General features: G+C 43.7%; 1 protein-coding gene and 1 pseudogene across 2 annotated transcripts in view; one reads left to right on the plus strand and one right to left on the minus strand.

The window, feature by feature from the left end:
• The window catches only part of Hspa4 (heat shock protein family A (Hsp70) member 4), a 53,059-nt gene that overhangs the window by 26,988 nt on the left and 7,301 nt on the right, over positions 1 to 18,770 (plus strand). Inside the window, exons 7-14 of the mRNA XM_004629352.3 lie at positions 422 to 666; positions 5,967 to 6,043; positions 9,740 to 9,891; positions 10,435 to 10,541; positions 10,906 to 11,039; positions 13,013 to 13,194; positions 15,336 to 15,425; positions 17,761 to 17,913. Of these exons, the coding sequence (XP_004629409.1) occupies positions 422 to 666; positions 5,967 to 6,043; positions 9,740 to 9,891; positions 10,435 to 10,541; positions 10,906 to 11,039; positions 13,013 to 13,194; positions 15,336 to 15,425; positions 17,761 to 17,913 (1,140 nt within the window). The remainder of the gene's footprint in view (positions 1 to 421; positions 667 to 5,966; positions 6,044 to 9,739; positions 9,892 to 10,434; positions 10,542 to 10,905; positions 11,040 to 13,012; positions 13,195 to 15,335; positions 15,426 to 17,760; positions 17,914 to 18,770) is intronic.
• On the minus strand, positions 1,944 to 2,616 carry LOC101591483 (annotated as a pseudogene). Its single transcript, XR_002820739.1, has one exon. The product of XR_002820739.1 is annotated as a 60S ribosomal protein L13 pseudogene (transcript).

Consider the following 18,770-nt stretch of genomic DNA (forward strand, 5'->3'; position numbering starts at 1 on the left):
TAGGCTGTCCATCCTCATTGCTGTCAGGAGTCGGATTAGCTGAGTGGAGAAGCGTGGATTTTGTGCAGATTGTTGCAAGTTTTTTTTTTTTTTTTTTTTTTCTTTTTGGCGGTACTGGTGATTAAACTCAGGACCCTGCCTGGGCCTGGCTTTTGAAATCACGTTTTGAATTTCACCTCTGCAACTTCAGTAACATTGTGACCTGCAGGTTACTCACTTGTGTGCATCTGCAGCGTGACTTGTACATTGGGAATTATGGTGTCTATTTGTCAGTGTCTTTTATCAAGGATTAAGGGACATGTACATATTGCCTTGTTCCAACCTTGAAATGCATGCCTTATTTTTTGAACAATTTAAATATATATCATGATAAATTTTAGAATGAATTGGTTAATTGTTGGATTAATTATTTTTTCCTAAGGTTTTGGCTACAGCGTTTGACACAACACTGGGAGGCAGGAAGTTTGATGAGGTGTTAGTAAATCACTTCTGTGAAGAATTTGGGAAGAAATACAAGCTAGACATAAAGTCTAAAATCCGTGCATTATTACGACTATCTCAAGAATGTGAGAAACTCAAGAAGTTGATGAGTGCAAATGCTTCCGACCTCCCTTTGAGCATTGAATGCTTTATGAATGATGTCGATGTATCTGGAACTATGAATAGGTAACTATTCATATTTTGATGTTGAACCAAATTGTGATTTTTTTTTCCCCTTACCTTACTTTACTAATTGTTGAAATTATGATGGTTGTTAATACAATAGCTTCATTTTTTTTTTTTTTTTTTTTTGTGGCAGAACTGGGGATTGAACTCAGGCCCTTGCGCTTGCCAGGGAAGCGCTTATTCCACTGAGCCATCTCCCCGGCCCTGGCTTAGTTTTTATGTAAAGGTTGGGCTTGATTATTTCTTTACCAGAGACTAGTATTTTTATTTTGAGTAATTCTAGGAAGTTAATAGTTCTAAGATGCACCTACATTATACATTATACATTATCCGTGAGTTACCAGTTATCATAAAGCTAGGGCAAAATACTTTATTTAGAATTAAGTTGAATTTAGCCATTGATTTGGAAGTCACTGTTTTTGGCTCAGGATCACTTGGAGCAGTAGCTGTTTTTGTACAGCACTGTAAGGATTTTGCATAATTGACCTTTAGGGCCATTCTCAGAAACACTCAGTGTTATTGTTGCCTGGTTGTGTTGCTTGGTTGATGGGAATGTGTTCTTTTGGCTGTGAGCTCTGCTGATAGATTTCAGACAGGACCAATAGCTTGTTTAGAGAAGCATGTCCCAGTGATCTTTAGAAAATGGACATGGCGTTTGCTGTTGCCTAGTATCCTAATTTTAACTTGTCTTTTCTCTTACTTGGAAGTAATAACTTCATTTTTATTGAGCAGCAGGTTTTGTGTGTGTGCATGTTTTCTGGAGACGGTGGCTAAGCCAGTGTGTATTTCACAAGTTGTTAGGGAGATGTTACAAGTTTACAGGGCTGATAACCTTTAAGTAGAAACTGGTTTGCCTGTGTGCTGGTTTTTTAAAACACATTGTACTGTGTCTGCATTGGTGGGACATGGACCCGTTACTCTCCTTCCATTTCTTCCTCTTTACTTTCTTCTCCTTTCCCTCTTTCTGTCTTTCCTTCCTTCCCTTCCAAGAATCGTGTAGTTGCTTTGCCATTGAGCCAGTCCCCAGTCCCTTTCATTTTTTATTTTGAGGCAGGGTCTTGATTTGTTCAAACAAGACTTGAACTTGTGACTCCTCCTTTCCCCACCTCAGTTTCCCAAAGTGCTAGGATTATAGACATGTACCACTGTAGCTGCATATATGCTTCATTTTATAGCCTTTACTTACTCATTAATGTCTTTATTTTTTAATTAGATTTTATTGCTACATTTTATTTTATTTTATTTTATTTTTTATTTTTTGGCTTTTCTGAGCATTTATTACAAGATCCCAACAGTGTTTTATTTTTTCTTCTCAACATCCTGCTCTGCGGCTTCCTTGGCTCTCTTCGCCCGGATGCCAAAGAGCCGGGCGTTGGCACGGGCCATGCGCAGACTGGCGAATGCCTTGAAGTTCTTTTCCTCCTCTGTGATGACCCTGGCCTTCTCCTTCTTGTAGACATTCCTGATGGGCATCACAGGTCCTGTCAGCTGGGCGGCCAACTTGAGTTCTTCAGCCGAGCTGTCTCCCTTTTTGGGGGCCGATGGCTTCCTGGGGAAGAGGATGAGTTTGGAGCGGTACTCTTTCAGCCGCTGCACGTTGGCCTGCAGGGACTCGGTGGATTTGTTCCGCCGCCTCGGGTCCACCGAGATGCCAATGGTCTGGGCCACCTTCTTGTGAATACCGGCCACCCGCAGCTCTTCCAGGCTGAAGCCCCTGCCGGCTCGGACCTTGGTGTGGTAGCGCACGGTGGGGCAGCGCACGATGGGCCGGATGGGCCCGGGCGCGGGGCGCGGGGCGATGCGGCGGGCTTTGGCCTGCCGGGCCTTGCGCCTGCGGATCTTCCGAGCTGGCTGGTTGAACCACGTAGCCACACGCCGCTGCCAGTCCTTGTGGAAGTGGGGCTTCAGAATCATGCCATTCCGGCTGGGTGCCATGACTGCCTCTTAGGCCGCGGATCGGCGGAACCAAAAGGAGCGCTGTCGCAAAGCCGCTACATTTTAGATAATACATAATGATCATATTCGCTTTTTTTTTTGTGGAACCGGGGATTGATCTCAGCCTCTTGCGCTCGCCAGGGAAGCACTTATTCCACTGAGCCATCTCCCATAATGATCATATTTGTTACAGAGAATTTGTACCTGATACAACTTTTTCCCATTCATCTCCCCTCTTCTTCCCTTCCCCATTTACAAAAGATCTGTTTTCATTTTTTCCTCCTTTTCTCTTTTTCACTGCTCATCCATTGTTCCCCTCTCCATTTGAACGTTTTCTTCTATTTCACAATGCTTACACATTTTGGTTCTTTTTTTTGTATTTTAGGAATGGTCTACAGGATATTCAGGGTCTCTCTACTAGATTGGCCTCATGGTGGGCCACCTGTTTACAGCCTCCCAAGAGCTGGGATTATAGGCGCACGCCACCGTGCCCAGTCTCACTTGCCATCTCAGCATGCCCCGAGGGCGGGGCTGGCACATTTTGGTTCTTAATTACACAAATGTACGTGTCTGGCTGTTTTCATTTAGTATTTTTTCAGGTTCATCCACATAGCAGTACCTTTTTTGTGCATATAATGCTTCATTGTATGATTTTTTTTTTTTTTTTTTTGGTGGAACCAGGGATTGAACTCAAGTCCTTTCGCTTGCCAGGCAAGTGCTTATTCCACTGAGCTATCTCCCTGGCCCCCATTGTATGGTTGTATCACAGTTTTTATTTATTTGTCCACTAGTTGAGGGTGTTTTGAATTGTTGCTCCTTGCAGTTGTTGTGGATGGTGCTGTGAACAAATACTTGGTTCTGGGTGTGGCTCTCAGTTCTTTGGGTACATATGGAAATGCTGGCTTGTCCTATAATTTTATAGCTTTGGGAGGAATCACCAAACCCTCTTCCTTGCTATTTTCTTTCCTTGTTAAAGTTGGTCAATTTTCAGCACTCGCCTCAGCAGTGTTTGAGGCTTCCATTTTTTCAGCATCCCCACTGTCACCTGTTAGTGTCAGTTTCTTTGATTTTATGGTACTGTCTTTTCACTTTGATTGTTGAAAGATCATTTTCTTGTCTTATTCTCCCCCATGCTCCCCTCTCCCCTCCCCCCGCTGGAGACTGAACCCAGGGCCTCACACTTGGTAAGCAGCTGTTCTCCTGGGCTGTGTTCCTGACTCCTTTTTAAAAATGTATTTCAGCCAGCTGTGGTGGTACACACCTGTACTTTCAGCCCTTGGAGGCTGAGGCAGGAAGATTGCCATGTGTTTGAGGCCAACCTGAACTATATAACGAGACCCAGACTCAAAACACACCCCTCCCACAAAAAAAATGTTTTCTTTCCCCTTTGTTTTGGTACGAGGACACTATTACAGAGAAACTGCTAATATGAAAATGTAAATTAGCATGGAAGTGCACGCCTATAATCCCAGTACTTGGGAATCTAAGGTATGGGGGCTGAGAGAGGCTGGTGGTGGCTGCGCAGTGCCCTAGTACAAAAGAAAAATGAGATGTAGGGGCTGAGGAGATGGCTCAGTAGAATAAGTGCTGGCCTGGCAAGCACAAGGGCCTGAGTTCAATCCCCGGTTCCCGGAAGGGGTGGTGGGAAGAAAAGAAAAATGAGATGTAGAGCTCGTGGCCAGCATGCGTGAAAGCGCAGTGCTCAGTCCCCAGCATCTTTATTTATTTATTTATTTATTTATTTATTTATTTATTTTTTTGCGGAACTGGGGATTGAGCTTAGGCCCTTGTGCTTGCCAGGGAAGTGCTTATTCCACTGAGTCATCTCCCCAGCCCCAGTCCCTAGCATCTTAAAGGAAAATCATTGACTTACGCCCTTCAGGGGAAGTCTGTGGTCTGTGAATAGTATTTCAGCAAAGCTTTAAAAAAAAGAAACTGTCAGAAACCTTTGCTGCTGCCATTTTCCTAGTCCTTTGTTCCATTTGTTTGCTGGTTCTTCAAAGATGCAGGATATCAAGCATGGACCCTAGCAAGCACTCTTAACCACAGAGCTATACCTCCAGCCTCAGCTTTTCTTTTCTTTTTTTTTCCTGCAAAGCTTTATTCCAGAGAGGCTCAGTCCTTGGCAGCTGCCTTCCTCATGGTGGCCAGCACGTTGCTCAGCTCCTCACACTTCCTCTTCGCACAGATGTGCGTCCTCACCCTTTTCTTGATGAACTTGAGGGTGCGCTTGTCTGTTTTTTGTTTTGTTTTGTTTTTGCAGAATGGGGGATTGAACTCAGGCTCTTGTGCTTGCCAGGCAAGCACTTGTTCTACTGAGCCATCTCCCCGGCCCTGTCCTTGGAGACCTTGAACAGCTCTATGGTGCGCCGCTCGTAGGGGCGAAGCCATACACCTCCCTGATCCTGTCCCATGGGAACTTGGTGTGTTTGGTGAGACGTCCGCGGTGGTGCTGTGCCTCGGTTTGCTCACATTTGTAGTCACCTTGTGGCCCTTGTTGAGGCCCACAGCCATGGGATAGCGGAGCACCATGGTCTTCAGTAGTTCCTGTGTGGGAGGACCAGAATCAGCCTCAGCTATTCATGCTGGCTTTTCCCCCTTGTTTTCTTTTTGATTTTGTTAAATTTTATTGGCATCACATTTACCTCTTTACAGGAGAACGAAGCTTACATCTAGCATGGAGACTTTTCATGCTTTTAATTGTTGACATTTTCAAGTATCCAGCAAAGTTAAGAGAATTTTTTTTTTAAAAATTATTTATTTATTACATTTATTTATTGTGTGTGTGGCCAGCTCAGCCCACCAGGGGGCGGGGCTGGCTGGCATGTGGTGCTGGGGGATCGAACCGAAGTCCCTGTGCTTTGACAAGCTTGTTTCAAGTAGGTGCTTTAGACCACTGAGCCATCTCTCCAGCCCCGTTAAGAGAATTTTATAGTTAACACCATAAGTGAACAGCCTGGGCAACATGGTGATTTCATGGTGATGGCTCACACCTGTAATCCGACACTTGGGAGGCTGAAGTAGGAGAGTCACTCGAGGCCAGCCTGGGCTACATAGTAAGACTTTGTCTCAAAGAAAGAAAAAGAAAACCCAGTGTGCCATTTGCATTTTACATCACTCAGTAATATGTGTAGTTTATTTTTGCACATCTTTACCAACACTGGTTATTACCTAGTTTTCTTTTTTATTAATATTTTATTGAGAGAGAAGTAGCAATGAGACAGTTTCTAAACAGGTTAGTAGGACAGTTACAATAATTAATACATTGCATATTGTTGTCTTTGTAGTAATTACTGGTTTTCAGTTATAATCCATCATACATGAAAGTGGGATATGATTTAACCTGCTGTTGTTTTTTCTAACAGAGGCAAATTTCTGGCAATGTGTGATGACCTCTTAGCTAGAGTGGAGCCGCCACTTCGTAGTGTTTTGGAGCAAGCCAGTAAGTATTCTTGTGAGTGAGTCCTGTGTGCCGCACACTATCTGTGGTGTGTCTCTTTTTTTTCCTAAGCAGTATACATCTTTTTATCTTTTATCTTTCCTCTGGAATGCCTCCTTCCCCAGAGTAACCTTTGATACTTACCTAGGGAAATCGAGAAAGTTTATCCTAGAAAACTAATTGAGATTCAGAGATAGGTATAAGCTTTTCAGTTATTTATTGAAAGTTGTCTTTTGGAGTGCTAATGTGCTAGGAAGCTTTTCAGCCAGTGAATTCTTGATTAGCAGAGAGATTCAGCAAAAGCAGCCTATGACAATGACCTCATTTAATAGGATGCTTTAGCTTTTCCTTTTTTGCAGTACAAGGGGTTGAACCCAAGGGTGCTCTGCCACTGAACTGCATCCCTGGCTCCTTAACAGTTTTTCTTTTGAGAAGCAGCTGTATTAAATTGCTCACACTGCCTTGAGCAGCCACCTGAGCAAACTGGGTTTACTTCAAGGTGGGTATCTCAGTTACTCTTCTCTCGTTGCTGGGACAAATACCTGGCACTCAAAATGAAGGAAGAAAAGGTTTATTTAGCTCATAGTTACTGGAGGTTTTAGTCCATACTCGGCTGGCTCTGGGCTGGCTGCAAGGCAGAGCGGCACATGGCAGAGAGCAACCTTTCATGGTGGCTACAAAGAACAGAGAGCAAAATGCAGGCATAGCAGCAACAGTAGTAGCAACTGAGAGGAAGTCTGTCTTAAGTTGCATTCCGGCTATCCACCCCAGCCTAGGGGAAGTACACCCATAATCCCAGCAGTACTAAGATCCATACTTCCAGTGGATTATGAATTAATTTCAAACTCTAAAAGTCCACTCCCCATGACTGCATGAAGCTTTGGGGTAGCAACTAGACACAAACCATAGCATTGTGCCCTGGACCCCCAGAGTTTCATGCATATCCCTTTGTGCAAAAGCCATTGTAGTCCATCTCTAAGAGTTGCCAAAGACCCTACAGTTTCAGCATTGCTGAAGAGTCTAAGTCCCAGGTCTCCTCCAAGATCCAAGGCAAACTCTTAGCTGTGAGCCCCTGTATAAAAGAAAAGTTAAACAGTTCCAACATTACTATTCCAAAAGTACACACAGCAGGATACCAAGCATTGGGACCAACACAAGTCTAAAATCCAGCAGGGCAAACATTAAATCCTATAGTTTCAAGTGGAGTATCCAAAGCAGTCTGTGGCAAATTGTGAGCTCTGTGTGGTTCCACCCCTATGGCACTTTTGGTGGTAGGTCCCATGTCTTCTTAGTCTAGCTTTGCTCCCTCCTTGCAGTTTCCCTTAGATGATCCACATTCCTGGCTTTTCCAGCCTTCTGGGGTTTCCACTGCACATTAAGGGACTGGGGAGATGGCTCAGTGGAATAAACCCTTCCCTGGCAAGCGCACGGACCTTAGTTCAATCCCCGGTTCCACCAAAAAAAAAAAAAAAAAAAGAAAAAAGAAAAAGTAGGATTCCACTGCACATTAAGCTTCTCACTCTCAGCTTCACACTGCCCTCTCACGGGCATACGACCTGGCCTCTCAGGCCTTCTGAAGTAGAGGTGAAAGCCTTCTTAACCCCAGAACTGCTGCATTCTGCAAGCAAATAAAACCAGTGCCACGAGGATGATGCCAAGGTCTGCTTTCAGCTGGAACAGTAGCCAGGCTTCCTTCTCTCTTGGCTGTACGGGTCAAGTGCCTGGATTGCTGAGCACTCTGACCCTGATTCCAAGAAATAAATTTTCCATGCGGGTGCCATTCTGGAGTCTGGTGAGGCCGCTGTCACCATTCCGAAAGATACAACTCTTCAGCTTTCCTTTCAAGGCATAGTCCCTTACCCTTGCAATTCCGAGGCTGCAAAGGGTGGAGACCTGCTGCCTCCTGTGATGTCCTCATGCTGTACATTCCCTTGTTCCTTCTTGGCAGTGGAGATCCTCTCAGCTCTGTCTTTGCATTCCCAGCTTTATTTTAGCTTCCTTTCTGGCTAAATTCACATTTTAAATCATCCTGCTAGGCTCTTTGCTGTTGATTCTCAACATAAATCTGGCTAGAAGCTGCCGGTAACATCTATGCCACTTGCTCAGTATTTGGGTGTTTTGATATATCTTTGCCAGATTAATCAGTCCACTATGCTTAAAGTCTCTGGACATAAGCAAAATGCAGAAACCAATGCAGTCCTTCTTCCCAGCAGAAGCCCCCAGCCTGGTCTTTATAGCATTCTGGTCTTATGAGCTCTGACTAGACTCTCCCCTATAGAAGAACCGAAGGCGTTCTAGCCTTTCACTAGTAGGTGACATGTCCAAAGCTTTCCTATCTCTTCCCATAAACCATTCCCCAAAAGTCGTAATCCACAGTCAGGTTTATCCACAGCAACGACCCCACTCCTGCAGTACCAAATTCTGTCTCAGTTACTCTTCTCTCATTGCTGGAACAAATATCGGACCCTCAGAATGAAGGAAGGGAAAGTTTATGCAGCTCATAATTACTGGAGGTTTCAGTCAATACTCAGCTGGCTCCAAGACAGACTGGTACATGGCAGAGGGCAGCAGTTCATGGTGGTGGCAAGGAGCAAGAGCAGAGTGGAGGAGTAACAGCAACAGTTGCTACAGAGAGGAATTCTATCTGTCTCTCTCTATGTTACATTCAGGCTGTCTGCCCCAGGCTGGGGGGAGTACTTACACCCATAATCCCAGCAGTACTAAGAGCCATAATCCCAGGGCCAGGGAGATGGCTCAGTGGAATAAGCGCTTCCCTGACCAGTGTGAGGGCCTGAGTTCAATCCCTGGTTCCACAAAAAAAAAAAAAAATTCATAATCCCAGTGGATCATGAATTAATCTCAAACTCTAGAAGTCCCTGCCTTGTCACTGCATGAGGCTTTGTGGGGACAACTAGACACAAACCATAACAGTGGGGACTGCCTCCCTGGGCAGGATGCTAAGTGGCAGTTTAAGAATATGTTAGTGGGGCTGGGGAAGATGGCTCAGTAGAACAAACGCTTCCCTGGTAAGCGCAAGGGTCTGAGTTCAATCCCTGGTTCTGCAAAAAAAAAAAAAAAAAAAGAGTACGTTAGTGATTTTCTTGAAATCTTGCGCACAGTGTTTCTTATACAGTGCACTGTGTTTTGGGTTGCCGACTTTGTTTTCACTGTTGAGATACATTCTCCATTCAATGTGGACTTAAGTCTTCAATCATAGTGGTTGATTGTGGCACTGGAGTGTGTTCTTTCCACACCAGGAAATAATCCTCCGTTTTTTGAGAAGGGGTCTTACCATGTTGTCTAGGCTAGCTTGTAATTCTGGAATTTCTGAGCTTAGTCTTACTGCCTCAGCTTCCCAGGTAGCTGATATGAAGACATGAGGCTCCAGTGCCATCTCCCCCTCCCTTCCAGTTGCCTTTGGACTCATGGCAATCCATTCTCCTGTTTCAGCCTCCCCAGTGTTAGCACTGCAGGCGCTCATCACCACACCTGGCTGGCCGTATGTGTGTTTTGAGACAGGGTCTCACTCTGTAGTTCATGCTAGTCTTCACCTCACTTTGTAACCCAGTGATCCTTTTGCCACAGTCTTCTAAGTGCTGGGATTACAGGTGTGTGCCATCACACCTGGCTCTATTTTGTTTCATTATAAAATACTAATTTAAATGCTCTTTTAATCTAAATGTCTAATTGTCTTAACAGAGTTAAAGAAAGAAGATATTTATGCAGTGGAAATAGTGGGTGGTGCCACACGAATCCCTGCAGTAAAAGAGAAGATTAGCAAATACTTCGGGAAAGAGCTTAGTACAACATTAAATGCTGATGAAGCTGTCACTCGAGGCTGTGCATTGCAGGTGAGGCATCTTGCCTTAGCTCAAGGGGGCCTGAGGTGTAAGCTTCTGACACCTTGGTTTAAAAATGTTGCACAGGTGTTCATGAAAGAAATTGTGCTAATACCTAATGAGATGAAGAAAGTGACTTAGAAATGTGGGGAATTCTGAGCTTGAAATACTGCTAGAATTTGGCATATTGCTATCTATATGAAATGGTGTATATCAATGTATATCAATTAAATAAGGGTTTGAGAGGTGATGAAAAATAAAAAGGAATAGGACAGACATGTAGATACTTTGATAGAAGTTGTAAGACTGCTTGTTCAGACACTTAAATTAAATTTTTTTTTTTTTTTTTTTCCCTTCGGAACCAGGGATTGAACTCAGGCCCTTGAGCTTGCCAGGGAAGCACTTATTCCACTGAGCCATCTCCCCGGCCCTAAATTAAATTATTAATGCAAATATTTAGGGATGACCCCTAGTGATGGTGTCAAATTGTCTAGTGATATCAGTTTGTTATATTTATACTTTATTACATGGAGGTTCTAAAACTCACTGTTGTAGTGTGCGATTTTATCGCCTGCTTTCAAAGTCCGAGAGTTCTCCATTACTGACGTGGTGCCGTACCCAGTGTCTCTGAGGTGGAGCTCTCCAGCTGAAGAAGGCTTAAGGTGAGATCTGTGCTCATCCCAGTCGCACTCGGTGTTACTTTGACACCCTGTCCTCCTCTTTGCCGCACATAAACTTGTAGTCCGTAGAGTAAGGGGATCGGTTCCTGTAGTCGTGGTAAACTGGTGTCCTTATTTAGATTCTTCTTTTTGCATCTGTGGAAATCATTGGTGCCTTTTATGTGCCAGTTGAGTTTATTCCTTCATTTTAACTGACTTTATTCATATAGAGTCTTGGAAACTCATACTGTGGAAATAAAGCCAAGTAAGAGAGAAACGAGGACTGTACAATAATCAGCAAACCTAGAATGGGTTAGAGCTGGGAACATTCTAAATTTGCATGTTTTTGTCTTTTTCTTTCATTCAGTGACTGTGAAGTCTTTTCAAAAAATCATGCTGCTCCTTTCTCCAAAGTCCTCACATTTTATAGAAAGGAACCTTTTACTCTTGAGGCTTATTACAGCTCTCCTCAGGATTTGCCTTACCCAGATTCTGCAATTGGTGAGTAGAATTGGACATGCAAAGTGTGTTGGTACTTGGAGACCTGGGACAGCAGAAAGAACAGGTGCAATATTCTGAAGTTAGGTACTTTAGACCACAAAATGAAACTTTCAGTCTTATTAACAGGCTCACATCCAGCTAGACTGGCTCCCCGTTTTTGGGGTAGTTTTCTCATTTATTGCACATCGTGGTTATGCTTTGTGCATAAAGTAGTGTTAGATAAAGAGTTAAAGACTATAAAAGGTAAGCTAGGTATGGTGGCGCACACCTGTAATCCCAGCACTCAGGAGGCTGAGGCAGGATTATTGGGAGTTCAAGACCAGCCTGGGCTACAAAGTGAGGTCAAGGCCAGCCTGAACTAACTTAGTGAAAGTCTCAAAAAGAGAGAAAACAAAAGTGTGAAGAGTAAATGTAATTCCATTCTAACCTTAAAATCATTAGGATGGGGCTGGTGGGATAGCAGACTAAAGGCCTGCTTAGGCAAGTGCAGGGACTGGGGTTTGATTCCCTGGTGCCTGAGACCGGGCATGGTGGTGCACACCTGTAATCCTAGCACTGGGGAGACTGAGACAGGATCGCTGAGTCCGAGCTGTGAAGTGAGAGAGACCCTTTGCCAAATACATTAAAAAAGGGGAAAAAAATCTTTAGGAGGTAGTTTATATAGTGTCAACGTGGCATAGGTTTTGGAGCTGTGTTGGCTAGCGTGTATATGTATATGTGTATGGAGAGAGTCTACATATATAAACTCTGTTAGACAAAGATCATGATACATGAGTAGAATATCACCAGTGTTCGCAGTGGTGCTTGGAACCTGTGGAAATGGAGGTAGCTTACTCTGCTTTTCTTATTTGTAAAATAGGGATGAGAATTCATATTTAGTAGTGTTGTGGGAATAAGCAAAAAGGTAACACCCTCATAATAATTCGGTCTAGAAATGCTAGTTTCTTGATGAATGACAGAAGCGATGTTTTTTTTTTTGGACCTGGGGATTGAACTCCGGCCCTTGCGCTTGCCAGGGAAGCGCTTATTCTACTGAGCGCTTATTTTACTGGCCCTGTGTTTTTTTTTTTTCTTTTAATTTATTTATTTGTGTGTGTGTATGTGTGTGGCCAGTTTAGCCCACCAGGGGGCGGGGCTGGCTGGCATGTGGTGCTGGGGGATTGAACCGCGGTCCCTGTGCTTTGCTAAGCTTGTTCTAAGTAGCTGCTTTAGACCACTGAGCCATCTCACCAGCCCTGTTTTTTTTTTTTTTTAAAGAGGAAAAGGACAAATGTATGTTTTAGGAACCTGGATAGCTGTAGTATATTCATTAAGAGGAAAAGCAACAGTGTAGGAAATAATGGAGCCCTTAGGTGGAACCAGGCTAATAAGAGATTGACCATATGTGAAAGAGCAGGAGGGAGCCTGCCAGATAGTGCCATCTCCCCCTCCCTTCCAGTTGCCTTTGGACTCATGGCAATCCATTTTGTTTCAGCCTCCCCAGTGCTAGGACTGCAGGCGCTCATCACCACACCTGGCTGGCCGTATGTGTGTTTTGAGACAGGGTCTCATTATGTAGTTCATGCTAGTCTTCACCTCACTTTGTAACCCAGGCTGGCCTTGAACTTGTGATCTTTAGCAGGTTAAAGTACCTGCTTAGGCAGACACAGGGACTGGGGTTCGATCCTTGGAGTGCCGTGTGGGCCCCTCTTCCCGGGTGTGCTGAAAGGGCTACTGAGACTTGGAGTGGTGGTGTGAGCCTATAATCCCAGTGCTTGGGAGGCTGAAAAACAAGAGGATCACTAGAGTCTGAGCTCTGTAATGAGACCCTGTAGACCCTGTAATGTAAAATATGTATGGGGGGGAGGGAGTGTGCTCAGTCCATCCGAGCCCTCTGCTCCTGACTGGGCTGTTGGAAGTACCACCTTAGTTACCTGGGAGAAGGAGGCTTCTACGGGAATTCACTGTTATATGTTCTCTTTTTTTGTCTTTAGCTCAGTTTTCAGTTCAGAAAGTCACCCCCCAGTCTGATGGCTCCAGTTCCAAAGTAAAGGTCAAGGTTCGTGTAAATGTCCACGGTATCTTCAGTGTGTCCAGTGCATCCCTCGTGGAAGTGCACAAGTCTGAGGAAAACGAGGAACCAATGGAGACTGATCAAAGTGCAAAGGAGGAGGAGGTAATTTGGCACTGTAGAGCAGTGGTAGTGAACCTGTGTCCTGTCACTTGTTTTTCCTTTATGACTAAAGATGTTAGTGTATGAGTTGTTTAGAAAAGATTTAATTGTAGTGTTGGTACTTTGGAATAAACAAGTGAGCTTTGGTTGCAGTTTTATAGCTGGGTACTCTTTAACAGGTTTGCCATCAGTGTCTTCAAACATTTAGGATGGCCTAGAGGTGCCTTTCCTGACATTGCAGCAGGTAGCCTGAATGACAAAGGCAGAGCACATATGTTGTCTCTTTTCCCGACATGGGTGCACTAGTAGACAGGCTTTTAAAAATTCATTTATTCTTTCTTCGTTTCATTTAGTACAGGGCCTCACTATGCAGCTCAGACTTGTGGTGATCCTCCTGTGTCAGCTTCCCTAGCACTGGGATTATAGGCATGTGCTGTCTGTCATGCCTGGTTTTGGTGGCTGGCATTGCATACAGTACTGGGGATCAAACCCAGGTCCTTGCGCTTGCAGGTGCTTAGACCACAAATCCATCAAAGCTGGGCAAGCCTCAGGCCTTTTATATTTATTTATTTATTTTGTGGAGCCGGGGATTGAACTCAGGCCCTTGTACTTGCTAGGCAAGCACTTATTCAACTATCTCTCTCCTTGGCCCCGGCCTTTGTTTTTTTTTTTTTTGAGACCAGGTCTCACTATGTAATAATTCAGCCTGGCTTTGAACTCATTATGTAGCCCAGGGTGGCCTTGAACTCGCAGTGGTCCTCCTGCTTCAGCCTCCGAAGTGCTGGGATTACATATGTGCGCCTCCACACCCAGCCAGCGGAGGATCTTTGTGTCTTGAGTTTTCTTAGAAATGGGGCCTAAGTTGGCTTTTTGGTTCAGATCATGCATTCTTAACTCCAATGAGTGAGTCATTTCTGGTTGTGGGACACTTTGAACCTCAATTCATTACTTTCACAAATAGATTAGGTTATACATCCGTTTGCTGGAAACATACACTAGATCTGCATCAGAGTCAAAGCTTTGTAAAATTACAGATGCTAAGATCTTGTTATTTGAATTTCTCTGGGCTGGGGCTCCAGTTAAGCAATGTTCAAAGCCCCATGGTCATTCTCACTTAATGCAAGTTCTTGTATGCCATTGGTCTGGGCTTGTCCCTGGATCCCTGCTGAGAGAGCCTTTGGGTGACCTGTTGGGAAAGACTCACGGGCGCCGGCTGCAAACAAAGACACAAGGGACATTCAATGGAAGCAAAGCGAGGGCTTGGGCAAAAAGGCTGCAGCCGGCCTATGGTCTTTGTTTTTAAACATTTTGAGTTTCAGCCTTTGTGTTACTTCAGGTGAACATAATAAGATCCTATTGTATGTGTCTAAGATTAATGTTTAGGCTATATGTGAGAACCTGCTAGGCATCTGGAGCAAGGACACAAAAGCAGGGTGTCTTTGAGTTTCAAGTGTTCTTGGTTACTCCTGCAGATGTTGCTGCTGCTCTGTTTTCTTTTTCCTCCTTCCACATGCCCTGCAGTTTATTTAGCACACCTCTGTATTAACTCTTTGTTACACCAACAGTAACCTATCTTTTTTTTTTTTTTCTTTTAAATTTTTTTTTTTTTGGTCTTTTTGAGACAGGGTCTCGCTATGCAGCTCAGGTTGGCCTTGAGCTCACTTTGTAGCCCTGGCTGATCTTGAACTCTCAACAATCCTCCTGCCTCAGTCTCCCATGCCTGGCTATCCCCTTTTCTGTGGCGTGCAGTGGGTATGCCTCTGGGATGAAGAGGCTGGTGTGGGAATCCTCTGCCCGTATAAAGAAGCTGGGCAAGCCTCAGGCTGTCCTGACACCGTTGTGGAATGATGCCACATTGTGTATTATGAGTACTTCGTGGTTTACAAAGTATTCATAGTCATTCTTGCTCATATAATAGTAGGGTGAGGGCAACATTATCCCAGTTGCACAGATGTAGTAGCTGAGTTCCAGAGAGGATGCTGTTGTTTCAGGCAGTGTGTTGTACAGCTGGAATTGGAGCATCTGTCTTCTGGTTGCTGGTAATTCAGCAAGAATTTCATGTCGTGTCACTTTGTCAGTATGTCTTGACGGTTGCTTACATGAATAGTTTTTAGTTTTAGGATTTAATTTGATCTGTTTTTCAGAAGATGCAAGTGGACCAGGAAGAGCCACAGGTTGAAGAGCAACAGCAGCAGACACCAGCAGAAAATAAGGCAGAGTCTGAAGAGATGGAGGTTTGAGTTACTTTAAGTCTCTATAATACACGTGGTTTTGGATGAGGGCCCATCTTGGGAGATTGTTTTGCTGTTGTACTTACTGAAATAGTTTCCTTGCGAGATTTTGTAGTGGATTTGGAAAGTGCCGTTCACAAGATGCTTTTCAGCTCTGGTGGAGTTGAGGACATTGGACAGGAGAACCCTTTAGCACCTCTGGTTTGCCAGGCTAGGGATTTGCTCATCTGGCTGCAGGATGATCATTCTACGCCACAGTACTCATGTGTTTGTTACTTACAAGGAGTGAGACTAGGTACTTTTTTCAGGTTCTGTTAGCTGTCTTTGTCTTTTTATTGAAAGATAAATGGTGTATTTAAGTACATTTTGTAAATAATGCATTTATTCTAAAGTGAATGTGCAACATTTGTACCCTATTTCAGTGATTTCTTAATTTTCCATTTTTATGTTCAGATTTGCTTTTAGCATTGAAAATACCATCTCTTTAAAGTTACTTAAGAAATTGGAATGTATCATCTCACTATTTTTCTTTTTTTGGCGGAACCCGGGATTGAACGCAGATCCTTGCGTTTGCCAGTCAGGTGCTTATCCTACTGAGCCATCTCCCCGGCCCCAATCTCACTATTTTGGAGAATTTCTCATTGGCATTTACACAACTTTTGGCAGAACCTTAAAGTGGTATGTCAGTGGGAAATTGTACTTGCTGGACTGCAGCTTGCATGTGGTACATTACGAAGGAGAAAGGACAGAGATGGTTGTGTTCACAAATTCTTTAGTGGGTGGAAGACTGGGGGGCCGCAGCAGCAGCAGCAGCAGGAGAGAGGAGTTTCTGTCTTTTAGGGTGTCAGGAGAAAGAGGTGCCAGCCTCCTGGCTCCAGTCCTGTGCTGGGCATGTTTCTGGGGGACTTGGGCTCCCGTGGGGTGCTCAGGAGCTAAAGTGCCTGTCATAATGTTGTTTCTAAGGCAAGTGAAATACAGATGACATGCACTGTTTTCAGTAGCTAGCAAGTTATGTGGATAACTGGGGAAATGAGCTGGGTGTGGTGGTGCACACCTGTAACCTTAGCACCTGGGAGGCGCGGGCAGGACGTTGTGAGCTCGAGACCAGCCTGGACTGCAAAGTGAGTGAGTCGAAAGCCTGAACTGCATAGTGAGACCCTGTTTCAAAAAGATGAAAAAAAAAAACAAAACCAAAAACAAAACTGGGGAGATGACATTGGAGTCTTTCCTCACACCATATAACAAACAGTTGCAGATGAATTCAAAAGTTAAAAAAACTCACACTAGAATACAGTTTTTTACTTTTTGGTTTTTTGAAATAGGGTCTTAATGAGCAGCTCAGTTCACACTGGCCTGAAACTTGAGGTGATCTTCCTGCTTCAGCCTCCTGAATACTGGGATTAAATGTGTGTACCACTATGCACAGCTTTCAAAGACAGTTTTGAGTTGGAGTATTTTTCTAACCTGTAGATGGGGAAAAGCTTTCAAAGCATTAAAAACAACAAAAGTAATTGTACAGGAAATGATGGATATATTTGACAATAAAAAAAGACTATAAAATTGGAGAAAACTAGAAGACTCAGTCGTTTGTTGGGGAAATCCTGAAAGCATTTAGGACACAGTAGATACAATGTAGTGGGTAAATAATTAGTGAATCTGGTTTGTAAGGATCTGAAGGCAGGCTATTGATCCAGGAAAACAGAGAATACCAATGAGATGAAGCTAAGTGGATTGCGTTTGTGGACGTCGTTCAGTAGGATGGTTCTTTGAGCCTAGTAGCTGCGGTGTTAGGAGTGAAAGGAGAATTTTGTTTGCGGTGCTTGGGATTGAACTCAAGCTGCCACCGAGCTAGCCTGAAAAATATAGTGACTCGGTGTTGATTATGGTTAGGTTGATTATAGAAGGTTAGGTATATATGTGTATATTTAAAGTTTTAAAAATTTTAATTGGGTAGAATACACATGATAAAGTGAAGCATAATGAACTAAGCACATTGAAGTATATACAGCAAAATAGAACTAAGTAAATATACATTGTGGTAAAACCAATCTTTCGAACTTTGTCATCTGAGAAAATCAAGTTATACCCACTTAAAACTATTCAATTGCCAGTTTCCCCTCACCTCCCTGCCCTGACACCTTCCATTAATGTGTCCTCCTCTGTGAATTTGGCTTTAGTTGTCTCATGTCATTTGTAGTTCTTACCATCTACTTAGTGTGATAGTCCTGTTGCTCACTCATCAGAAAACTGACATTCTTCATGCTGGAATGTCTTTTGACATTTGACCCATTGTGAAATTTAAATCGTTCTGCATATGTTTCTTTCTTAATCATTTTAGACATCTCAAGCTGGATCAAAAGATAAAAAGATGGACCAACCACCTCAAGCTAAGAAGGCCAAAGTGAAGACCAGTACTGTGGACCTGCCCATTGAGAACCAGCTGCTGTGGCAGATAGACCGGGAGATGCTCAACTTGTACATTGAAAATGAGGTTGGTATTTGAGGCATTTAGAGCAGTGCTCTAGTAGGTGGATGTGACCTTCGCCTTCAGAGTCAGCCTGGTGATAGTTTTAGGCTTCTTAGGGTAAAGGTAAATCTAAGTGGTAGATCCCAGAGTGCACCAAAATCCTTCATAATGGTACTAACACGATGTCTTTGTTGGAGGCTCTGTTGTGACATCTTTTTCAATGTTTTTGATTTGAGAGAGAGATTCAGTTTGAAGTGTACATTTGTGCAGTATTGAATTGGGTGCTGAGGGTAGTTGATGGGTAGGAGAAAGCACCTGGCATTAAGGGTAGCACTGTTTTGCCTATGCATTTCTTCCAGTTTGCAAGTCAGTCTGTAAATAGTTTTTTTTTTTTCTAGTGGTGAATGACAAAATTTGGGGCCCAATGAGGGTCATTTGTTTAATTGTTGTCTGAGCTTTCTTATCAAGATCTGAATCTCAGAATAATTTTGTTTTGTAGGACCTTTACCATTTGTTTAGCTTGAGTAAGTTTTTTTTTCCGGGTATTCCATAATGAAGAAAATAGCACTAAGTTACCTTGTGACATTAAATATAGTATCTTAAATTCTGTCCCGAATTTTATGGCAACCTCCATCCTCAGTTCCCACTGCTCATTTTCCCTGTCCTTACCTGAAAAGCCCCCTTTCCCCTCCCACCCTTCACTGGCTGCACAGGGCTAGGCAGGTGCTTTAACACTGAGCCCCCCACCCCCGGCCTGGAAAGAGCACTGTTCTTTCTAGCAATGAATTCCGAGCATTGAGCTATGTTCTTAACTCTTTCTTGCTTTTATTTTCTCTCTCTCTCTCTCTCTCTCTCTCTCTCTCTCTCTCTCTCTCTCTCTC

This window comes from Octodon degus, unplaced genomic scaffold, assembly GCF_000260255.1.
Source record: "Octodon degus isolate 3935 unplaced genomic scaffold, OctDeg1.0 scaffold00029, whole genome shotgun sequence".
Classification (NCBI taxonomy): domain Eukaryota; kingdom Metazoa; phylum Chordata; class Mammalia; order Rodentia; family Octodontidae; genus Octodon; species Octodon degus.